Raw genomic sequence first — 21,036 nt, 5'->3', positions numbered from 1 at the left:
AAGCCCACCTTCCAAACACAGTATTAAAAATCTCTCCACTGTTTCTGAGACTACAATATTTCTTAATCATATGCATCAATAAACACATATACCATCAGATATTTTTAGTCAGGAAAATTACTGGAAGAAATAGAAAGAGCAAGTACCAGTGACCTATGACAAAATTAATTCACTAGTGGTAAATTCTAATGACTTTTGTCTGTAGAATTACTGACATATGTCACTGAAAAAAAATTAAAAGCTCATTGTAATTGAAATCCTTGATTGCCCTGGATCATTCTAGAAATGCGGGAGACACTCAAAATTGTTGAAGTACAGTTTCCACCTAAGGTAGAATGATACTCTATAAACAAAACAACAATAAACTCATATTTTAAATTTAGTTATTTCAGCAATAATGTTCAAACTGGTAACAGGGAAGCAAAATCTTACATTGTGAAAACCGCTACTGCTAAAAGACAGTGGGCAATAACCACTTAAGACACATCAAAAGAAGAGAAAAATGCCTGCTCTTTTTCTTCAAAGTAAGGCAAAGAAGGGAAACTTCAAGTTGCACTGAGCATCCTATACTGCCTTGAATCTTCCTGGGTACTGCCTTTGAACTCTGCTAAAGGAACAGTTTAAAAAGTCCAATGATGCATGCATTTTACATATTTACTCTTCTCCTAGGTTTGTAGTATAGAGTGAATAAAGCCTCAAGCATGAAAGTATTACATAAGTCTTCAAATATGCGTTACAAGTATTATGAAAACATGAATCATAACCTTTCACTTTCTAAGAGGGATCTACGCTGAAAAAATGTGTGCACTGATGGTGAGGAAGAACATAAGACTGCCTTCTTGTCCTGGTTTCAGCTGGGATAGAGTTAATTTTCATTCTAGTAGCTGGCACGGTGTTACATTTTGGATTTAGTATGAGAATAATGCTGACAACATGCTGGTGTTTCAGTGCTTACACAGAGCCAAGGACTTGTCAGCTTCTCATGCTGCCCTGCCTGCGAGGAGGCTGGGGGTGCACAAGAAGCTGGGAGGGGACAGAGCCAGAACAGCTGGCCCAGACTGGCCAAAGGGATGTCCCCTGCCACGTGGCATCATGCTGAAGGATTAATATGGGGAAGCTGACCAGGATTGCAGGGGACCACTGCTCAGTGCTGGGCACTGGTCAGCAGATGATGAATAATTGTGCGTTGCTTGCTTTGTACATGCTATTATCACCAACATCACCATTATTTCTCTTCTTTTTCTGTTCTATTAAACCGTCTTTATCTCAACCCAAGAACTTTCATTTTTTTTCCTTCTGAATCTCTCCCCAACCCACCGGGGGGGTGAGTGAACAGCTGCATGGTGCTTAACTGCCTATCAGGTTAAACCACAACACTCCAACACTCTTCATTGTATAACTTATTTTGTTGCACACAAACTATTGCTGCCATTAAGTCCACAGGCTGAGCAGAAGACTTACCTAACACAACCAAGCACATTAAGTAGGCAACAGTCTCTATGGCAAACTGAAGATTTTAGAAGTTCTAGAAAATTTCAGAATTTCTCTTTCTGAAAGCCTAAGTCTATTAATCTAAACATTTCAATAGAGTGTATAGTAAAGTTGCCTTCTGTCAGTTTTAACCTCAAAATCCAATACATACCTGTTTTGAATCTGCTTCCCTGTATATTTTATATATTTAGTCTTCTCCATCAATTTAGTGATGAGTGTCTCAATGATCACTTTCTGGTTCTGAAAAGCTTCTTCTATAAACTGGTACCTGCAGTAAACAAGTAGTGAGTATTTATGCATGCAAAAGGTGTCATATGCTAAGAAGCAGAGTAGCAAAGACTTTGTTACATGAAGAAAAATGTTGTCAAGTCCAACATCTGTCATCCTGAAACTCCATGCCAGCAACAGCAAGTCTATTTTATTTATAGTGTATTTCCTTTAACTTTAATTTTACATTTTGAGAATTACGATTTTCATAAATATGAAGGCATACTGTATGACCTTGTCCCAATTTTACAGAAAGAAAAATTAATGATGTGCTGTAGACATTATTCTAAATGAAAGAGCATGTAAGCTATTATTTCATACAAGATAAGAATGTAGAAACAGAGCAAAGAAGAGAGTGCTGAGTCAGTAGAAGTCAGCAACACTAAATCAAGGAACTGAAATCATCAACAATTTGTGGAAAAGAAAGAGGTGGCATATTCTGAAAGGGGTATAAATCCTAAGAGAAGAACAATTTAAAAAGGACAAATGCAACTCAGCAAGATCAACATTTAAAGCTGTTCCAAGAAGCAACAGTGGCCAACATGCCTCTACGTACTGATGTCCACCTGGCTAGGCAAGCAAGTTCATTGGGTGGTTGCATCAGGAACGGTGAGCATATTAATGTTTAACTTATGAGTACATCTGTCCCACGCTATTACTGTATGCATTAGCCAGAAAATAATTGTCCTGTAGGTAGAAGATATATAATCCTGCTTTTCTTCTTCAATAGTCATTAGGAAACAACGAAAGAACAGCAACCCAAAGACTTAAGTGTTATAAACAGTGTTCTCAAAGTACAAGATAGCCAAACTTCAAGTTTACTTTTCCCTTTAAAGGGCTCTTCACTGAAGAAATGCCCATTTGCTCCCTTCTGAACTTGTTGGGTAATGTTCTGTTATACAACCATCTTGTTGAAGGACAAATGGAGAAATTACACATAAGCATACAGTTATATAAAACAGCCCTCGTGCTTTCTAAAGGCTCTCTGAAGAGCTGCATAGCAACAAATTCTATCCAAATAAATCAACAGTAAAGAAATGTCTTGTTCTTAAGTCACCAGACTAAAAACTGGAAGAATTAGGTTTAGCTATAAACTATTACACTCTTGTCAGGCACATTCTTTTCAAGACAATCTGTTTATTTCCCTTCTGACCAGATAATTTTGCTCTTTTTTCACACAATTGTATTGTATATGGCTAGAGCCTTAACTACAAGTTAACTTGTAGTTATCAACTTCAAGTTATCTTCATACGAGCAATCTGCATAAAGCATATACTTTGTTTTGATACCTGTGCTCTTTGTGTTCTAATAACTGACAGTCTCGGCAGGTCAACTTGTCACAGGTTTCACAATATAATTTCAACTGCTCCTTTTTGTGGTAAGGGCAAAACACAGGTCGTTGACTGGTCACACCAACCGCCTCTGTTGAATAAAGGAAGATATCAGTTGAGTCTCTTGAAATTATTAAATATTTCCGTTCTCAAGTTTTTTCTCATTATAACCCTCAGATATATGTTAAAAGTATGTATCAGGCTACCTAATCAATACAACAGCTGTAAGCTCAAACTATAATGTCTTATTCTTGATCATGCATGGAGCTAACACCCTTTATCATGGAGAATGTTTAGACCCTGTTTTACCACTACTTACTGTACCCTCACAAAAAATTATTTACAACAGGAATAGCCAGTGCCATTGCAATTGCAAGAGACATCCCTCAACTAACAAGATCCCTTCACAGGATCACAGAATGGCTGAGGTTGGAAGGGACCTCTGAAGATCATCTAGTCCAATCCCCCTGCCGAGCGGGATCACGTACAGCACGTTGTGTTCCCTTGAAAAGGAACGAGGAGATGGCTGACCTAATTTGTTGCTGTCTTCTTTCTCAGCAAAATGGGTGAAAGGGAGTTTGAGGATATCAAAGATACAGGTATTCAAAAGAACAAAAAAAAAAAAAAATACAATACATAGTAACCAGAAGTTACTAATGTCCCTTCAGGAGACAATTCTAAATGGTTCAGTGATCTCAGTTCTCAAAGCAAATACAAAGAACATAGAAAACATCACCGTATGGTAGAAAAAAATTGTTCTTTATGCAGTGTAACCAAAAAAGCCTGATCTGTTATGAGTTGGGTCAGACACTGAGTTCATAAGGATTATATGGCTTGTAGTGAAAACTGGGATCACACTGCAGCCCTTCCTTCGCTGCAGATCAAGAAGTTCTCTGTTCCGTACCCATTCATTTACTTTCATTAATAAAACCCATGGAGTTATTTTCAGATTTATACTCCGTCAAAACTCTTTGAAACTGACCAGCAGACTCAGAGGAGGACTGAATACACAGAAAGCACTTCTGTCAGCGTTTCCTCAGCAAATTACATTCAAAATAAGTTATACACTACTTTTGCCCTCTCTGTGTACATTTGACACTCACTTTTGATTAACCATATCTGAAAATGGGATAAAGAATATAACACCCATCTCCAAAGTATCATACTGTACTGGAAACGACCCTTGGAGAAATAGATAACAGAAATGATAACCCACATTATATATAAAATTCACAGGACTAGATGCTGTGGAATTAAAAATAAATATATGTATTTATTTATAATATTTAATTTATAAGATACATATTTACAAGATAAATCATACTCATCCAGTGGTCTTATTAGAGCTGCTAAGTCATTTGGCAGCATCCTGTTACAGTTATAAAAGTTCTACGCTGTCACTTAGAGACAAAACAAAATGGGCATAAACTGAAACAAAAGAGGTTCTCAGTATAAGTACAGACTTTTTCAACATGAGAAGAATCAGGCATTCACCATAAGAACACTGAAGATTTCTCAAAGGCTGTACACTGCATCCATCCATGTTGATTTTCAAGGCCCAAATGGATAAACACTGAGCAACCTGAACTGATCTCACAGCTGACTGCTTTAGGCAAGAGGTTGGACTACATGACTTCCTCCCAAGGACCCCTCCAATCTGAATTATTGTAGATTCTACTTGGAAAACCTCAATTCATAACATATTTCTACTTTAATTTGTAAAGCAAAACATTTTAAATTTAAAATATACTTAGCTAAAATGTAAATTCTGGCACACTTTATTGCTAACAAAATGCCTTTATTATCTGTGCCAAACAAATATAATTTATTAATGCTCCTTTTGCTGTGGTATACTAGTTACACGAACTTATTGTTAGACTTCTAGAAAATCTAGAGGAGACAACCATATAAAGAAGTATTTTCTGCAGTTGATCTGTAAAGTCTAGACAATTTCCAACCATTCATTAAACATCAAACATTCACTTAGAGACTAGTCAAAGAAACACCAGAACTAATTCAAACAGTTGCAGCCTTCAGGATAGAATTGAAGTAAGTGACTGGGAGGCTATCAAAATGCATCTGTCCTTTTATATTTACGTGGATTAAGGAATAGAAGTTTTGAAATTTATAATTTTAAAAAGAAAAGTGTTGATTTAATTCAGTTTTCTAATGCAGACACACATCTTTTGGGAAATTATAAATCAAGTGTGCTACCTGGAGACACTTCCTCTTTCTGTCTTACAGTATGATCCTTTGTGAATTTAACCCTCTGGTGAGCTCTGATGCAGGTCTTGCACAACCATTCCACACATTCCACGCAAAAACCATTAGCTTCTGCATTATCTTCACAGCTTGTGCAGACCTGACATGAAGAAAAAAGGTAGCTATTAAAATATACATGGAATACACATACAAGCTATTGTTCATATATCTTCAGTGCACTTTTATAGTTCTAAAACAGTGAAATGAGAACAGAAAACCGCCTGAGGTACAGGAACACTATAAATAACTAAATAACTGTAATTGAATGTGACTTCTCAAATAAAATGGTCATTTTGTTAGTGTTGCTCTAAAACATTTACTTGCCATGATAAAAATCCAACCATTACTTTCTATCTGACACTGCACACTTTGTGTGACATGTGATGTTTACTAAATAGAAAATATTTCACAAGAGCATATTGTAAAGACAGTACACAGTCAGCACTGCTCTGAATTTAGAAGACTCTCAGTTCACATGGAAGCTTTAATTTTAGTTTCTGTTCATCTACTTAGTGTTTTTGGAAATACATACAGTATTAAACAGAAGGATTCTCCTCAAGAATCTCTGCATCACCACTTAAAGACAGCATTCCAGTTAAGCTTATCAGTAAAGCTACCCTTGAATAGATTTTCAAACAATGCATAATAGTTTTCGACTGTGGCCTCTGGACTAAACCCAATAGATCTAGGAAAAGGTAATGAAGGAAAAAACACCTGATAGCAGACTAAAACATCTCTGTGCACAATCAATATATCCGTAAGAAAGATATCCTACAGATCCACCATTTGAAAAACAGGTTAAAAATTATGAACAATGGCCAACACTTCATATGTTCATAATATTATTTAAATTTTAAGTTCTCCTTTACAATATGCATGTAGTCATATCTTTAAGGGGACTTTTCGGTGGTAACAATAATGAACATGCTTATGCAGATACATGTAGACAACTACCATCCATTTCTATCAACGTTTAGCACTGCTGCAAACAAAAGCTTCAAGGTCTCTGAAGATCACTACATCCTGCAGATCCCACCTACAGAATTATGCTAGAGGAGCAATAGGGACAATATTTATATATTAGTTTAGTTTTCAGGTGGATTAAAAAAAAAAAACATTCCACCTTCTGCACCCCCACAAGATAAATATAGCTTAAAGCAGAAGCAACTATTTATATCCTATGCAGATAGCTAACATACACTTAGAACTGTGTCCCAGTTTGCAACTTCAAGAAAACAAGGAATATTAGCACAAAAGAGGTGAACTGACTTGCCTTAGGCCATATAGCAAGTTACTGACAGGACTGGAATTTGAACATATGAGTTCCAGATCCCCAGCGCTGTGCTTATTCTTCTGGATCATGTTGCCTCTCAAAGCAAATATCTTCTGAGAAATGAAGTTACAACGCAAGGGTTGTAGACCCCTCTTGTTGTCACTTGGAGTTTGAGGCAGTTCATTTTCATTAAAGGTGACCTGCAAAGGAAAAAAAATTGGGCTTGTGCCCCTTTTTCTGTTTCTTTACAAAAAGGAGGCCTGAAAAATGTATTTTAAAACCTTTTTTTTTTTTTTAGAAAAAGCTTTTCCCATTATCTCTTAGACCTATCCAAACCAGGGGTGTAGGGAAAAATATCAAATACAGGATATATATTACAAAAAAAAAGTTACAAAAAATGGAAGTAAAACAGTTAAAGGAAGTGAATGAAAGAGTAAGTAAAATTTTCAACTTCCTGGTTAAGTTGTAATTTCAGTAACATTTTGGAAAAAGAGTATTCATGCAGCAGTGCTGAATCCTTAAGAAAAAAACATTTAGAATAAGCGCGTATCACTTAGACATTAATTCAATATTATATTTTCTCTGACAGCAAATCCCATGAATGAAATTCTCTCCCTTCTTTTTCACTTGTCTCCTCCTTAAGTGTGCTAATGCAACCTTTTGCAAGACTGTGGTGTAAAACCTGATTCATTACATCATTGTAGCCCAACGATCAGTTACATCAGCACTACTTACTCGGTAGAGAACCACTGCAAGACAAGAAGTTTTTAAAAACTTGTTGCCAGAGAAGTGTTATCATGCTATGCCCCTCGATTTCTCAGAGGTGTTTTTGCAAATTTACAGAGTAAGAGACTGGACTTTTTTTTTTCACTAGAAAAAAACTGTGAAAACAAAATAAGCAAATAAACAATAAAAAAATCTTTCAGGCATTTCTAACGTCAAAGAAGCAAAACAAAAACAAAATGGTGGAAAACCAAATAGTATTAAAAAAAAAAAAAAAAAGAAAAAAAAAATGTACTACATCCTTTCCAGGTCACCTTTAACTAACTTAGGCAGATAAATTTGGTATGTCATGCCATTTATGTGATCTCAAAGGATTTCAGGAATTAATCATTCTTTCCAGATTCCAAGATCTTTGTGCTGTTTTTTCTATATGAGTAAAGTGTTTTCCAACTGGTTTGACCTGCTACAGTGAGAAACAGATGAAGACTGATTCAATAACCAATAATCATGTACTGTGAAATGAACTGAAACTCCTCCTTTTGTGGTCCAAAAATATATATATTACAACTTTATACTTGTCAAATCCACCAAGTGGAATGGAATTGAGACAGATTTCTAAAGTTCTTCACAGACATCATAACTCAAGCTGTCAAAATAGTTACACATTCTAAGTAGAAAACTAGATTTGCTTTTACCCATTTCTTATTTAAAATAACCCTTTTCAGATGAAGGTTAGACTTTTCCTAGAACTCCTAGTTATTAGAAAAAAAAAATATTTGTTATAGTCTTACAAAACCTAAATCTTTTCTTTTTTTTTTTTTTTTTTTTTGACTCACAGAACCACTCCTTTAGTGATTTCAAAGAAAACTCTCCCTAGTTAACCTGTAAGTCTTCATTCTGGTTAGACAGATTTATTTTTAATTGAGTTTTCCTTCTAATTATGTCTAATTCAGTTACTAATTTTAGTATTTATAACCCTGGGAAACGTTCATTCAGCCTTCATTCAATTATAATGAAAGCTAAAATTACTCAGCATGTTGCAGGTAGGTCACTATTTTTTTCTGTTATAAAGCTTGTTATTTACTTAAAGACAGATTGGCATGCAGGAGTTGAGGTAACAGAGCTGTCATCCTAGCCACTACTCATCTAACTAGCCATAATTTGAATATCAAAGAAATTAAGTAACCAAAGGTTTCTGAATTTCAAAAGAATACAGGAAAACAGACCATAGAAACATTCAGTGAACTAATATTCCAAGTATTAATTACTACAGTATAAATTAGAGGCAATAGTAACCTCTATTAGATCCAAAAAAACATTGGTGCCAAAAGCTCTTTCTTGGTACAGACAAAATCAGCACAGACAGCACCGTCTTTTGGGGACTTTCTCAGCCATATGTAACCCTAAATACAAACCATACATATCCTGACATCTCAAATGCATGAACCCTGAGCAACATATACTACATTCCCTAAAATCCCATCAACAGCTTTTTTTAAGTGCATCACAGCCATGTTGTGACTCTTCCTCAATCAATTATCCACTTAGACCAGTGGCTTTCAAAGATGTTTTCACCACAGCTACAGCTTTATGATATATAGCATAGTAGTTCTTCTTTGGAAGAATATGTGGTGGCTATCTGGCACCATACAAGTTCCTGAATTATCCTGACAGCACCAAGCTTGCTGGATACTCCATCACAAAAAACGCTTTTGATACCCCATGGCCCACAAAAGTATACCCATTTTTCATGATTACAATCAACTTCAAAAATACAAAGGACCCTTCTTGAACTTTCTGTTCCTTATTCAAGACACAAAGGTCTCAATTAATGTGGGGAAGGTGAGAACAACACTATTCATTATTTTACCACTAAAACCAGGTAGAACAATTCTACATCTATCACTACTCCCCAAAGAAGTATCTTTCACTACTCCCCGGAGAAGTATCTTACATAGCCTGTTATATAACCAAGCTAGAGGTTATGGCACAAAAAAAAAAAAAAAAAAAAAAAAAAAAAAAAAAAAAAAATCAGGACTACCTCTGCATAACAAAGTTATTTGTTATCTTGCTTTTCTTCCTAACTGAAGTCACTGGAAAGTTAACATGATCAAATTTTCAGTGCAACAGGGGCTATTAATTTTCTTCAGTCTTACTGGTAGAGTATCAGAAGACCTTAAAACTCACAACCATCTCTGAAAATACTGCTCTTTCCACACTGCAACCAAAATGAAAAAAAAAAACAAAAAAACTTCAAACTATCCTACATTAAGAGAACATAGACATACTGCTCATACTTCCAGAGACTCCCAATTAAATTTCAGTTTCAGTTAAGTTTCCCAGAAATAGAGTTGAAACTGAACAGAGTTGAAAAATGCCTTATAATTGGAAGATGGTTAAATGTTTTTTGGAGACATAAGTCCTCTTACTTGGAGATGATCAAATGTACGCCTTTAATGACCAGTGAGTGACATAGTACCACAAACCTGACTGGGTATTTTCATTCGTTCTTAAGACCCATTCATACAGGTAAGCACAAATTTCAGCTAAGCTTTGAAACAAGTAGACTACACAATCTCTAAGAAGCCATCCCCCAAAAAACTACATCAAGAGCCAATGATACATTTCCCTTAATAATGAAATACATTTTCGAAATACAAGTTTTTAAAGGCCACAATGCAAGTGTTAGGGGATTAGCTTAAAATGCACACCACATTAATGTGGTAACCTTTTGTATTGTTATTACAAAGAATGCAGCAATGTAAAAAGAACCTGAATCATCTGCAAGAAGTTCCTGGAGTTTAATAAAAAGTTTATGAGCAAAGAGATCTTATTAGCTAAAAATGAGGCATACTACTTATCGCTGCGTTGTGCTGAGATAAGAAAAATAAAGTTGATTTTACTAGAGGATTCTAGTTCACATGGGGATCTCTTGACATAGTGCCTTTCAGGTCTCTGCAAAGAGTGATGGAAGTGTCCTGTTCAAAATCTATTTCTTACACATCGCTTCCATTATCACAATGCAATTTCATACTAATAGTTAAAAATAGTTTAGAATTAGAATAGTTTAGAATTAGAACCTTCTTCTTAACACATACTTTATTTTAATCGATTTTCTAGGGTAGCTACTCCATGTGATGACTAAGTACTTCAAGTCTTTTTCTGCATATGAACAGCAAAAAGCCCATGCAGCAAGAAGCCAAGGACATGCATACACATCCAAAAAGTGTTAACTTGATTACATGCTAATGCACTTACCTGATTTGATTTTTCTACTGTGCTACTGGGAACCTCAGTGGTATCCTTCACAAAAAAGTTATCTATGATGTGTCTCTCTGCACATTCCTGACCACAAATTGGACAGCGGATAACACCAACTGGGGGGGGAAAAATATCTGATTATGTTTGCACAACATAAGATTTATCAAACAACTTCAAAGACAGCTTGTAAGGATAAGTACTTTGAAAGTCAGTATTAACGCTTTTCTATCAATAACATCTGAGTAAAAAGAAGCTAATTCTCATTCATCACTGACGGAACATTTTACCTGTTATTCCCTAATGATATAGTCTTTTAACCAAGGTCAAGCATCTGTGTTTCATTCCTACATACAGTTTGCTTTAATCTTTTAGAAAATTAATTCATTTTCTTCTAAAGGGAATGTATTCCCATTGACAGTTTGTTGTTATAGAACGGATTAAAGTAAACATTCGTTAATGTGAAGTATTCATTAGTGACAGCGAGCAGTTTTACACACACCAGCAGTGTGACATGACTGACTTCCAGCTATGTAATGAGAAAAACTGAAATGCAATAAATTTGAAGTTAAGGGAAATAATATAGAGAAGAAACAGACCTGTATTAACATAATGACTACCTTCATAAAAAGCAAGGAAAAGAGAGAGACATAGGAATAAGTGAGCAAGGTCCTCTCCCTCGTCTCTTCTCCAAGTCAAATTGAAGAACCACTCTAAGAGCTGACACACCAAAAACTCAAAGGATTAAACAATTAAGAGTTTTCTCTTAAGAGGAAATAAAAAAAGGACAGTCACACTCCAAACCTGAGGCTCAACAGTGAGTAAACTACATTGAGAAGACCTGCAGAAACATTTTTTACAAGAGACACCTTTCCTAGATGCCAAGACAACAGAATGTCTTATTAGCACCAGGACATGTTTATTTTCTGAGAAAAATTCTTAAATGCTGGCATTAACATCTTGCTTTGAGAAAATTATCTTCTCATCACTGTCACTGCAACCAAAAGGAAAAGAATGGAAACTAAATAAGGCTGAAATAATCACCTCCTCAAGAAGGGAGTGGAGGGGCAGGCGCTGAGCTCTGCTCTCTGGGGACAGTGATGGGACCCAAGGGAACGGCATGGAGCTGGGACAGGGGAGGGTCAGGCTGGGGGTTAGGGAAAGGGTCTGCACCCAGAGGGTGGTCGGGCACTGGACTGAACTTCTTGAACTGATGCAGTTCAAGAAGGATTTGGACAACACTCAGACATATGGGGTGATTTCTGTGTGGTCCTGTGTTGAACCATGAGTTGGACTCTATGATCCTTGTGGGTCCCTTCCCAAGTCAGGATATTCTGTGATCCTATGACTTAGGATGTGGGAATCAGCATGGAAAGTGATTAAGGAGGTATTGGGGAGGCATTGGGGAGGCAAGGACAATCCCCAGACATGGACTGTATATCTCGAAACAAGACACTGGAACTCATGATAAGGAAGCGGCAGACGGACGGAGAAACAAATGTAAGGACTATAAATCTCGAAACTGGACATTGGAATTCAGTATAAAGATACAACAAACGGAAGAATTAGCAACAACCAGCTCTTGCAATTAAGAAACATGCCAATTCAGCAGATTCCTGACCAAAGGTGAAAAGTACACTGTGAGGAAGACTCGGGGTCTTCCTCCCAAAGACCCCTGCCCACGTCCCAAAGACCCCTGCCCACAATTCTTGGAAGGTTCTGCGCAGGCGCAAGGTGCCAAAAGGCTAATTAGCATGAGAAGCGAGGGAAGGCGGGGATAGGCAATGAATATGTATAGGCGTTTGTAGAATATTGATAGATTGATTGTATAAATTCAAGACTGCTTTCTGCTTTGGGTATGCACGATAGGTGGAGAGATCCCCCGTGCATCCAGCGCTGCAATAAAGAATATACCACTTAAAGGAATTTCGGCTTCGATCTTTGAATCAATCTGGCGACCCAGATGGGACAACCTCTCTGCCGGACCGCAGGACCCGCTGGGAACAGGACTCCCTAGGGTACCCCCGGGATTTCCCGGAGGGACTCCTCGACTCACCGGATCACTGCGGAGGCAGACAAGGACCCCATCATTGTAAGTGAGTATATTCTTTATTCTGGTTTGGTTTTCTGGTAGACCGGTCATCTGGAACTGTCTGTAAGTCAGAAGGTGATCTTCTGCGAGGCAGTGTTTGGTATATACTTTGTGGTTAGCACCATAAGTATATGTTTGGGGACCTTAAGGAAGGAGCTCGCTTTAAGGTCCATCTGGAATTGTGTTGTCTATTTCGGTTTTCTGACTCATGGAGTATGGTATTTAACTCTGGTTATTGTTACTGCGATTTTGGCTATTTTCCTGGTGGTAATAGTAGGTTCGTGGCATTGTTATAAGAAAGATATCGTTACGGTGTTACACAGTTCGGTTTTCTGACTTATCGCATGTGGAATTTGACTCTGACTATTGTTATTGTGATTTTGGCAATATTGCTGGTAATAGTAGTTTTGTGACATCGCTACTGAAAGATATTGCGTGCCCGTATTTTTGTGAGTGATACGTTTTGTGATACGCTTTTGCAAGTAACATGTGTATTCTGAAAGTGTAAACTGGAAAATGGGGGGGCAAACAAGCAGTGAAATTTTAAAGAAAAGTGTGTTAGGATGTGTTTTAAGTCACTGGAAAGATATTGGAGGATCTGCCGGTGGAAGTGTGAACAGGAAAACATTGATAAAATATCGTAATCAGTGGTGGCCGCTTTATAAGCTGGAATGTGGAGAAAAGTGGCCCCTAAATGGAACTTTAAACTATAATATTTTGCTACAGTTAATGTTGTTTTTTGAGAAGCAGAACAGGATGAAATGTTGTATACTGATGTTTCAGCATCTTGGTGGGAAAAGGTACGGAATTAAGTTGGCCCCTGACTGAACCTTTGATGTTGGCATTAGAGAAGTACAGGCTGGAGAAAGATAAAGGAAGTGTTAAAAGGGTTGTTGAAAGTGTTAAAGGTGTTTGAAGTTGAATGAGCAGGGAAAGAGGATGTAGGAATGTTAATAGTTCTGCCTCTGCCCGAGGCAGAGATCTTAAAATCACGGGTGTTAGCCCTTTAGGGCAAAGGGACCATGATGGGTCCGAGAGAGTTGTCACAGAAACAGAAAAGCAGTTAACTCTTAAAACAACCTGAGTTCATGTGCGAGCTCAGATTGCCGATGGGACCGCTCAGGGAACTGTGGACAATTGCATTCCCCTGACCGACCCCCGCTAAGACCCAAATCATCCTGAAAATTATGAACGGTTAAGTAAATACTAAAACCTGGATGAATTGAGAATTGAGAATATGCTTCCAACAAGGTCTAAAAGAAACTCCTATGGAATTTTTAGACCAACTCTGAAATGTAATGAAAATAAATAAATAAATAAAACAAAACGGTTTGGATCTGGCTTCGGAGGACAAATTGACTAGCCTTTTCCTGGGGTAATTGACCCCTGATTTCAACAGGAATAATGGGGACCTGGGGAATCTACCCTAGCGGATCCTCCACTGGTTATAATGAAGCTAGGGGAGGAATGGAAGTGAAATTTCTTATTGATATGGGGCAACGTATTCAGTTCTAAATCAAGCATTAATGCCTTCACAGAATTATTATGTTAGGGTAAAAGATGTGTCGTGGTTTAACCCGGCCGGCAGCTAAACACCACACAGCCGTTTGCTCACCCTCCCCCTCCCTCTCTGGGACGGGGGAGAGAAATGGAAAGTGAAGCCCGTGAGTTGAGATAAAGACAGTTTAATAAGACAGGATAATAATAATAATAATAATAATAATAATAATAATAATAATAATACAATGATGATAATAGTACTACTACTGATAATGTGTACAAACAAGTGATGCACAATGCAATTGCTCACCACCCGCTGACCGATGCCCAGCCTAACCCCGAGCAGTCCGGCCCCCTCCCCCCAGCTAGCCACCCCTATATATTGTTTAGCCTGACGTCAGATGCTATGGAATACCCCTTTGGCTAGTTTGGGTCACCTGTCCTGGGTCTGTCCCCTCCCAGCTCTTGCTGCACCCCCAGCCTGCCCATTGGCAGGACAGAGCAAGAAGCTGAGATGTCCTTGGCTTGGTATAAGCACTGCTCTGCAACAATTAAAACATCAGGGTGTTATCAACACTCTTCTCATCCTAAGCCAAAACATAGCATTCTACCAGCTACTAGGAAGAAAATTAACTCTGTTCTAACTGAAACCAGGAAAAGGTGTAACCAAAAAGGCTTATTTTTGTGATCCTTTGAAGTACAAGTTAGGGAAACAATGGGGCATACACAGATTTTTATATATGCCTAACTCCTCATGGGTACTCTTAGGTAGAGATTTATTAGAGCAAGTAGGAGCAGAAATTGTCTTTGAAAAAGGGAAAATGGAATTAAGAATAGGAGAAGAACAACTAACAAATGTGTTAAGCTTGGCACTAATACAAACTGACCCTAAAAGTGAAATACCTTTAGAGATCACAGATCAAGTATGTCCAGGAGTTTGGGCTACTGAAACCCCTGAAAGAGCTAAAAATGTGACCTTAATAATTATTAAATTAAAGCCAGGACAGAAACCCGTTAAGGTTAAGTAATATCCTTTGAGGATAGAAGATAGGAAAGGAATTAAAGAGATAATTAATAATTTTTTACAGTATGGATTATTGATTGAATGCGAATCAGAATACAATACAACCATATTGCCAATTAAAAAGGCAGATGAAAAAGGCAGATGAAATCCTAGTTCAGGATTTGAGGGCCATAAATAAAATCACTGAGGATATACATCCAGTAGTGGCAAACCCTTATACTTTGCTGACTAAATTAAAGAATAGTCAAGTCTGGTTTACCGTGCTGGATTTAAAAGACGCCTTCTTCTACCTAGGCTTAGCCACAGAAAGCCAAAACCTATTCGCCTTTGAATGGGAAAATCCCGATTCAGGCAGAAAGACGCAGCTTACGTGGACATTACTACCTCAAGGATTCAGGAATAGCCCCACTATTTTTGGAAACCAATTAGCAAGGGAACTCGAAACATGGATGCCTCCGGACACTGAAGGGGCTTTGTTACAATATGTACATGATCTCTTAATAGCTACCAAGACTAAAGGGAGTTGTATTCAATGGACTATAAGTCGTCTTAATTTTCTGGGTTTAAATGGATATCAAGTCTCTTGACAGAAAGTCCAGCTGGCTCAAAGTGTGACCTATCTGGGATTTGAAATTTCGGAAGGACAACAAGAACTAGGAACTGAACATAAGGAAGTCATTTGCCGGACTCCAGAACCTCAAATGGTAAAGGAGCTACAAACCTTTTTAGGAATGACAGGTTGGTGTCGCCTTTGGATTTATAATTATGGACTGTTGGTAAAGCCTCTATGTGAATTGATAAAGATTAACCAGTCAAAGTTAGTCTGGACTGGAGAAGCACAAAAAGTGTTTAAACAACTTAAACAAGAATTGATGATTTTGAAATACCAAGCAATATTGGTAGAACAGGACAACGTGGAAATTGTGATAACTAATATTGTGAATCTAGCCTCTTTTCTTAGTGATGCTCCGGCACAACCTGTGATTCACGATTGTTTAGAAACTATAGAGACTGTGTATTCCAGCCGACCAGACCTTAAGGAGGAGCCCATGGAAGATGCGGAAGAAACTTGGTTCACGGATGGGAGCAGTTTTGTTACGCAAAGACAACGTAAAGCTGGATATGCTATAACAACTACTCAGCAGGTAATTGAGTCTAAGCCTTTACCCCCTGGAACATCAGCTCAAAAGGCGGAGATAGTTGCTCTCACGAGAGCATTGGAACTGGCAGCAGGAAAAAGGGTAAATATTTGGACAGATTCTAAATATACATTCAGCGTGGTACATGCTCATGGAGCAATTTGGAAAGAACATGGATTGCTGACCGCTCAGTGAAAACACATAAAGTATGCTGAAGAAATTTTAAAATTGTTAGAGGCTGTAAAACAACCAGAAAAAGTAGCTATCATGCATTGTCAGGGACACCAAAAGGGGAACACCGATTTTGAAATTGGAAATCGATTGGCAGAGGCTAAGCAGGCAGCTGAAATAACTGAGGTGAAGGCATTGTCTTTGATACCAGACGGTAAAATCCAAACTATATCCAAATTATACAAAAGAAGACTTAAAATTAATTGAAGATTTGAAAGGTAAAATGAAACCAGATGGATGAGTATATTTAAAAGATAACCACATAGTAATACCCTCTAGTTTGACATGGCCCATAGTTCTTACAGAACACAATAAAACGCACTGGGGAGCTGGCACACTGCATAAGAGCCTGAGTCAGACATTAGTGGGACGATATGATAAAACAAGTAACTCAACAATGTAGCATTTGCTTACACAATAACCCCAATACCAAGAATAGAATAAAATTTGGAATAATCGGTAAAGGAAATTATTCGGGGCAACAGTGGCAAATTGATTTTTCAGAACTCCCTAGAAAAGGGGGGTATCATTATTTACTGGTTCTGACTGACACGTTTTCAGGAAGGCCTGAAGCCCTTCCCTGTCGAACAAACAAAGCAAGAGAAGTGGTTAAAGTCTTGTTAAATGAAATAATACCATGCTTTGGGATTCTAGTAGCAATGTCTTCTGATAGAGTTTCACATTTTTGTGCACAAGTGGTAGAACAGATAAGTAAGATTCTAAAGATAGATTGGCAACTGCATACTCCTTATAGACCACAGGCAAGTGGACAGGTAGAAAAAATGAACCATTTAATTAAACAATAAATAGCTAAAATTGGATAAGAAGCTAATTTGTCATGGCCTCAATCCCTCCCTTTAGCATTACTTGGAATTAGAGTTAAACCTAGAATAAAAGGGAATTTGAGTCCCTTCAAAATCTTATATGGAAGGCCGTAGCAATTTCTATTTAGTGGAGAGGACCTAACGCAGTTAGGATCAGAATATTTATATGCTTATATAACTGAACTTCAGAAACAATTAAATAAAGTACATAAATTTGTTTTAGGGATCAGGGCTAGAGGGTTGGATCAACCAATCCACCCCTTTAAGCTCGGGGATTATATATATATAAAGACTTTTTCAGGACAACCCCTACAGGAAAAATGGAAGGAAAGTGGACAGAACCATACCAAGTATTACTGACAACACATACCGCCATTAAAACTAAGGAGCAAGCAGCTTGGATCCACAATTCAAGGGTGAAGAAGGCCCTGGCGAGGATATGGACCACCACTCCAATTGGACCAACAAAATTACGGTTTTCCAGATCCTAATGATTGCAGGGGTGCGGTTCTCGGATTCAAGGTGGGCAACTTGGGATGAGAACTTACACCTGACCTTAATACAAACAATTTCTCAAGTAACTAATAAGACGAACTGTTGGGTATGCACCCATCTGCCACAGCATGGGAATAAGGGTGTATCGTTAATCGGGATTCCCTTGCCTGCAAACTTATCTTGGACTAATTTGTGGGAAAACACATCTTGGGGTCGAAAATATGAAGAAGTTTTGGAACTAGAAGTTAGTAGCTTCGTGCCACTGGAATCTTACTATGTATGTGTACAAAGGTGTAACCCGCCTAAGGGTATGGGAAAACAGGATTGTATAAATACAGGTACTACTTATGTGGGGAATCAGACATCTTGTAATCGAACAATTGATATTAGTACAACTAGCAGTTGGGCAAATTCAACCAGCTGGCCAGTACCAGAAGGAAAAGGGTGGTATTGGCTATGCAATGATACAGCCTGTAAGGTCTTGCCCAAGAATTGGAAGGGAACTTGCACTCTTGGAGCGGTAGTCCCCAATATGGCAGTACATGATGTAGTGCCTCGAGCCTACTTGAGAAATCATATCCAGAGAATCAGACGAAAAATTAACAATCCATTGATAGAGAGACACACCGCTTTTCATAGTTTTGTGCGATGGTTTATCCCATGGTTAGGAGTGAGTGAATTGGAAAAGGCGATAGTTAATATTTCTGCAATTACAGAGAAGTTAGAAAACAAGACTCTGGATGCTGTAAGGGCTCAACAAGAAGAGATATCTAGTTTATCACAGGTAGTATTACAAAATTGGATGGCCCTAGACTTGTTACTGGCCGCTCAAGGGGGAGTCTGTACAGTAATAAACACAAGTTGTTGTATGTATATAGATCAGAGTGGAAGGATCTCTACCGACCTGGAAGAAATATGGAAGCAGACAAGGGTCCTACATGAGATCAGTAAAGATGATCTTTCATGGAGTTTTAGTGAAATATGGAATAAGTTAACCTCCTGGTTGCCCAATTTTCAATGGTTGAAACAAGTGTTCATTGCTCTAATCGCATTAGTAGTGTTAGGAATATCTGTGTGCATGTTGTTTAGATGCCTGCTTTGTTGTGTTACTGTAAATAATGAAAGTATCTGATGCAAAAGAATTTGCATGGGAAAAGAAAAGGGGGGATTGATTAAGGAGGTATTGGGGAGGCAAGGACAATCCCCAGACATGGACTGTATATCTCGAAACAAGACACTGGAACTCATGATAAGGAAGCGGCAGACGGACGGAGAAACAAATGTAAGGACTATAAATCTCAAAACTGGACATTGGAATTCAGTATAAAGATACAACAAACGGAAGAATTAGCAACAACCAGCTCTTGCAATTAAGAAACATGCCAATTCAGCAGATTCCTGACCAAAGGTGAAAAGTACACTGTGAGGAAGACTCGGGGTCTTCCTCCCAAAGACCCCTGCCCACGTCCCAAAGACCCCTGCCCACAATTCTTGGAAGGTTCTGCGCAGGCGCAAGGTGCCAAAAGGCTAATTAGCATGAGAAGCGAGGGAAGGCGGGGATAGGCAATGAATATGTATAGGCGTTTGTAGAATATTGATAGATTGATTGTATAAATTCAAGACTGCTTTCCGCTTTGGGTATGCACGATAGGTGGAGAGATCCCCCGTGCATCCAGCGCTGCAATAAAGAATATACCACTTAAAGGAATTTCAGCTTCGATCTTTGAATCAAAAGCCTAGAGCAGAACAGTCATGAGAGTCCAGACCGAAACAGATTCTAGATCTACACCTGCCATTTTAAGAGAAGCACGATTTTAGGACCTTAACAAAGGTTGAAGGCATTATTTAATCAAAAATAAAATAAAATAACACCACTATGTAATTCAGCTCTTGCACATTTAATTAAATTGGCATTGGGCACAATCTTGTTCCTGTTTCACTTTTACAGTAAAATGAGGAAGTGCAGAAACAAACGTTTCACTTTCTGAAGAAGAAAGTAATGCCCGTGTTTCACACAAGATTCAGGTAACTTTTTCAACAGTGTTACTGTAATAACATGTCAGATGTAATGGGTCAACTCACTATAAAGCGGTACTCTAGAAGTCCACTAGTTTTACTTGATTAGCTCTTCATTCCTGAAATTTAGCCAGCAGCTTTCTCCTTATGTACAAAGCATTTCATTTTCATCTGAAAGGCTACGATGCTAAGGCTATTTTTATTATAATTGCCATTTTGCCAGTCTGTTTCAACACGTATCAATGCAGTTTTCTTTGATATACATATTCTATATTTGGGCTGAAACTTTTGTAACTTTTTCAACACCATCATCATGAAGGATAATCAAGAAATCCAGTTATGGTAGGCCAGGTAGTTAACAGAACTCCAAATGCTGAATTTCTCCTTTTTTTAAGCAAATCAATTTACCATAGGCAAGAGTGAACAAATCTCCTAATACAATACACAAGCTACATCCTTGCTGAATAAGATTTAAAAAACAAAACAAAACACAAAAACCCATTGTTACAGTGCCTAGTACAATCCACCCTCTGTTCCCTCATTGCTCCTTCCTGACCCCAACACAGCATAGGACTCTTGGCAAGTGTCTGAGGGTCTGTGCATGTGTTTGGGAGCAGGGTAGAGGAGAGAATCAGATTGGCAAACTGATTTAGCCATGGGTATATTTCTCCTGTTCTCCCAAGCTTCACCTTCAGCCTCCTGATTTGCTACACTGACCAAACTACTACTGTAGTTTGTACTGACTAACTGCTCCTTATGCTACAGCAACATGAGAAACAGCTCAAGGATAGGAAGGGGCCAGCACCACAGCTGAAGATTAAATATGGAACCTTCAAAACAGATCAGCTTGAATTGAAAATGTGAGAGCAGGGGAGCAGAGAAGACAGGGGAGAAGTTATAAAATGTGCTATCTACTTGAGTTAGTACCAACACCAGAGCACTTAGTTAACTCTGTTGTACAGGATGAATAACAACAGTGGTCCTTTTCTGGCACACAGAGATACCTGCTAAGCACTTTAGCACCGACACCAAATGTTTCATTTGCATTTTCACTGATTGAATATTGCCACCTGTAAGGTCAAGAGATTGAGTAGAAATACAAGACTAAGA

The 21,036-nt window shown here is 38.0% G+C and overlaps 1 protein-coding gene across 1 annotated transcript in view; it reads right to left on the bottom strand.

Annotated features, from left to right (window-relative positions):
* TRIM24 (tripartite motif containing 24) overlaps positions 1-21,036 on the bottom strand; it is a gene marked incomplete at its 5' end in the record, with an annotated part of 63,936 nt that overhangs the window by 23,305 nt on the left and 19,595 nt on the right. The window contains 4 exons of the mRNA XM_084306535.1: positions 1,643-1,759; positions 3,048-3,180; positions 5,304-5,451; positions 10,606-10,724. Coding sequence (XP_084162661.1) covers positions 1,643-1,759; positions 3,048-3,180; positions 5,304-5,451; positions 10,606-10,724 — 517 coding nt within the window. The remainder of the gene's footprint in view (positions 1-1,642; positions 1,760-3,047; positions 3,181-5,303; positions 5,452-10,605; positions 10,725-21,036) is intronic.

Source organism: Netta rufina (genome assembly GCF_964035555.1).
Source record: "Netta rufina genome assembly, chromosome: 1".
Taxonomy (NCBI): Eukaryota; Metazoa; Chordata; class Aves; order Anseriformes; family Anatidae; genus Netta; species Netta rufina.
Note: the sequence above shows the minus strand (reverse complement) of the source record. Positions and strands in the feature narration are given on the sequence as shown.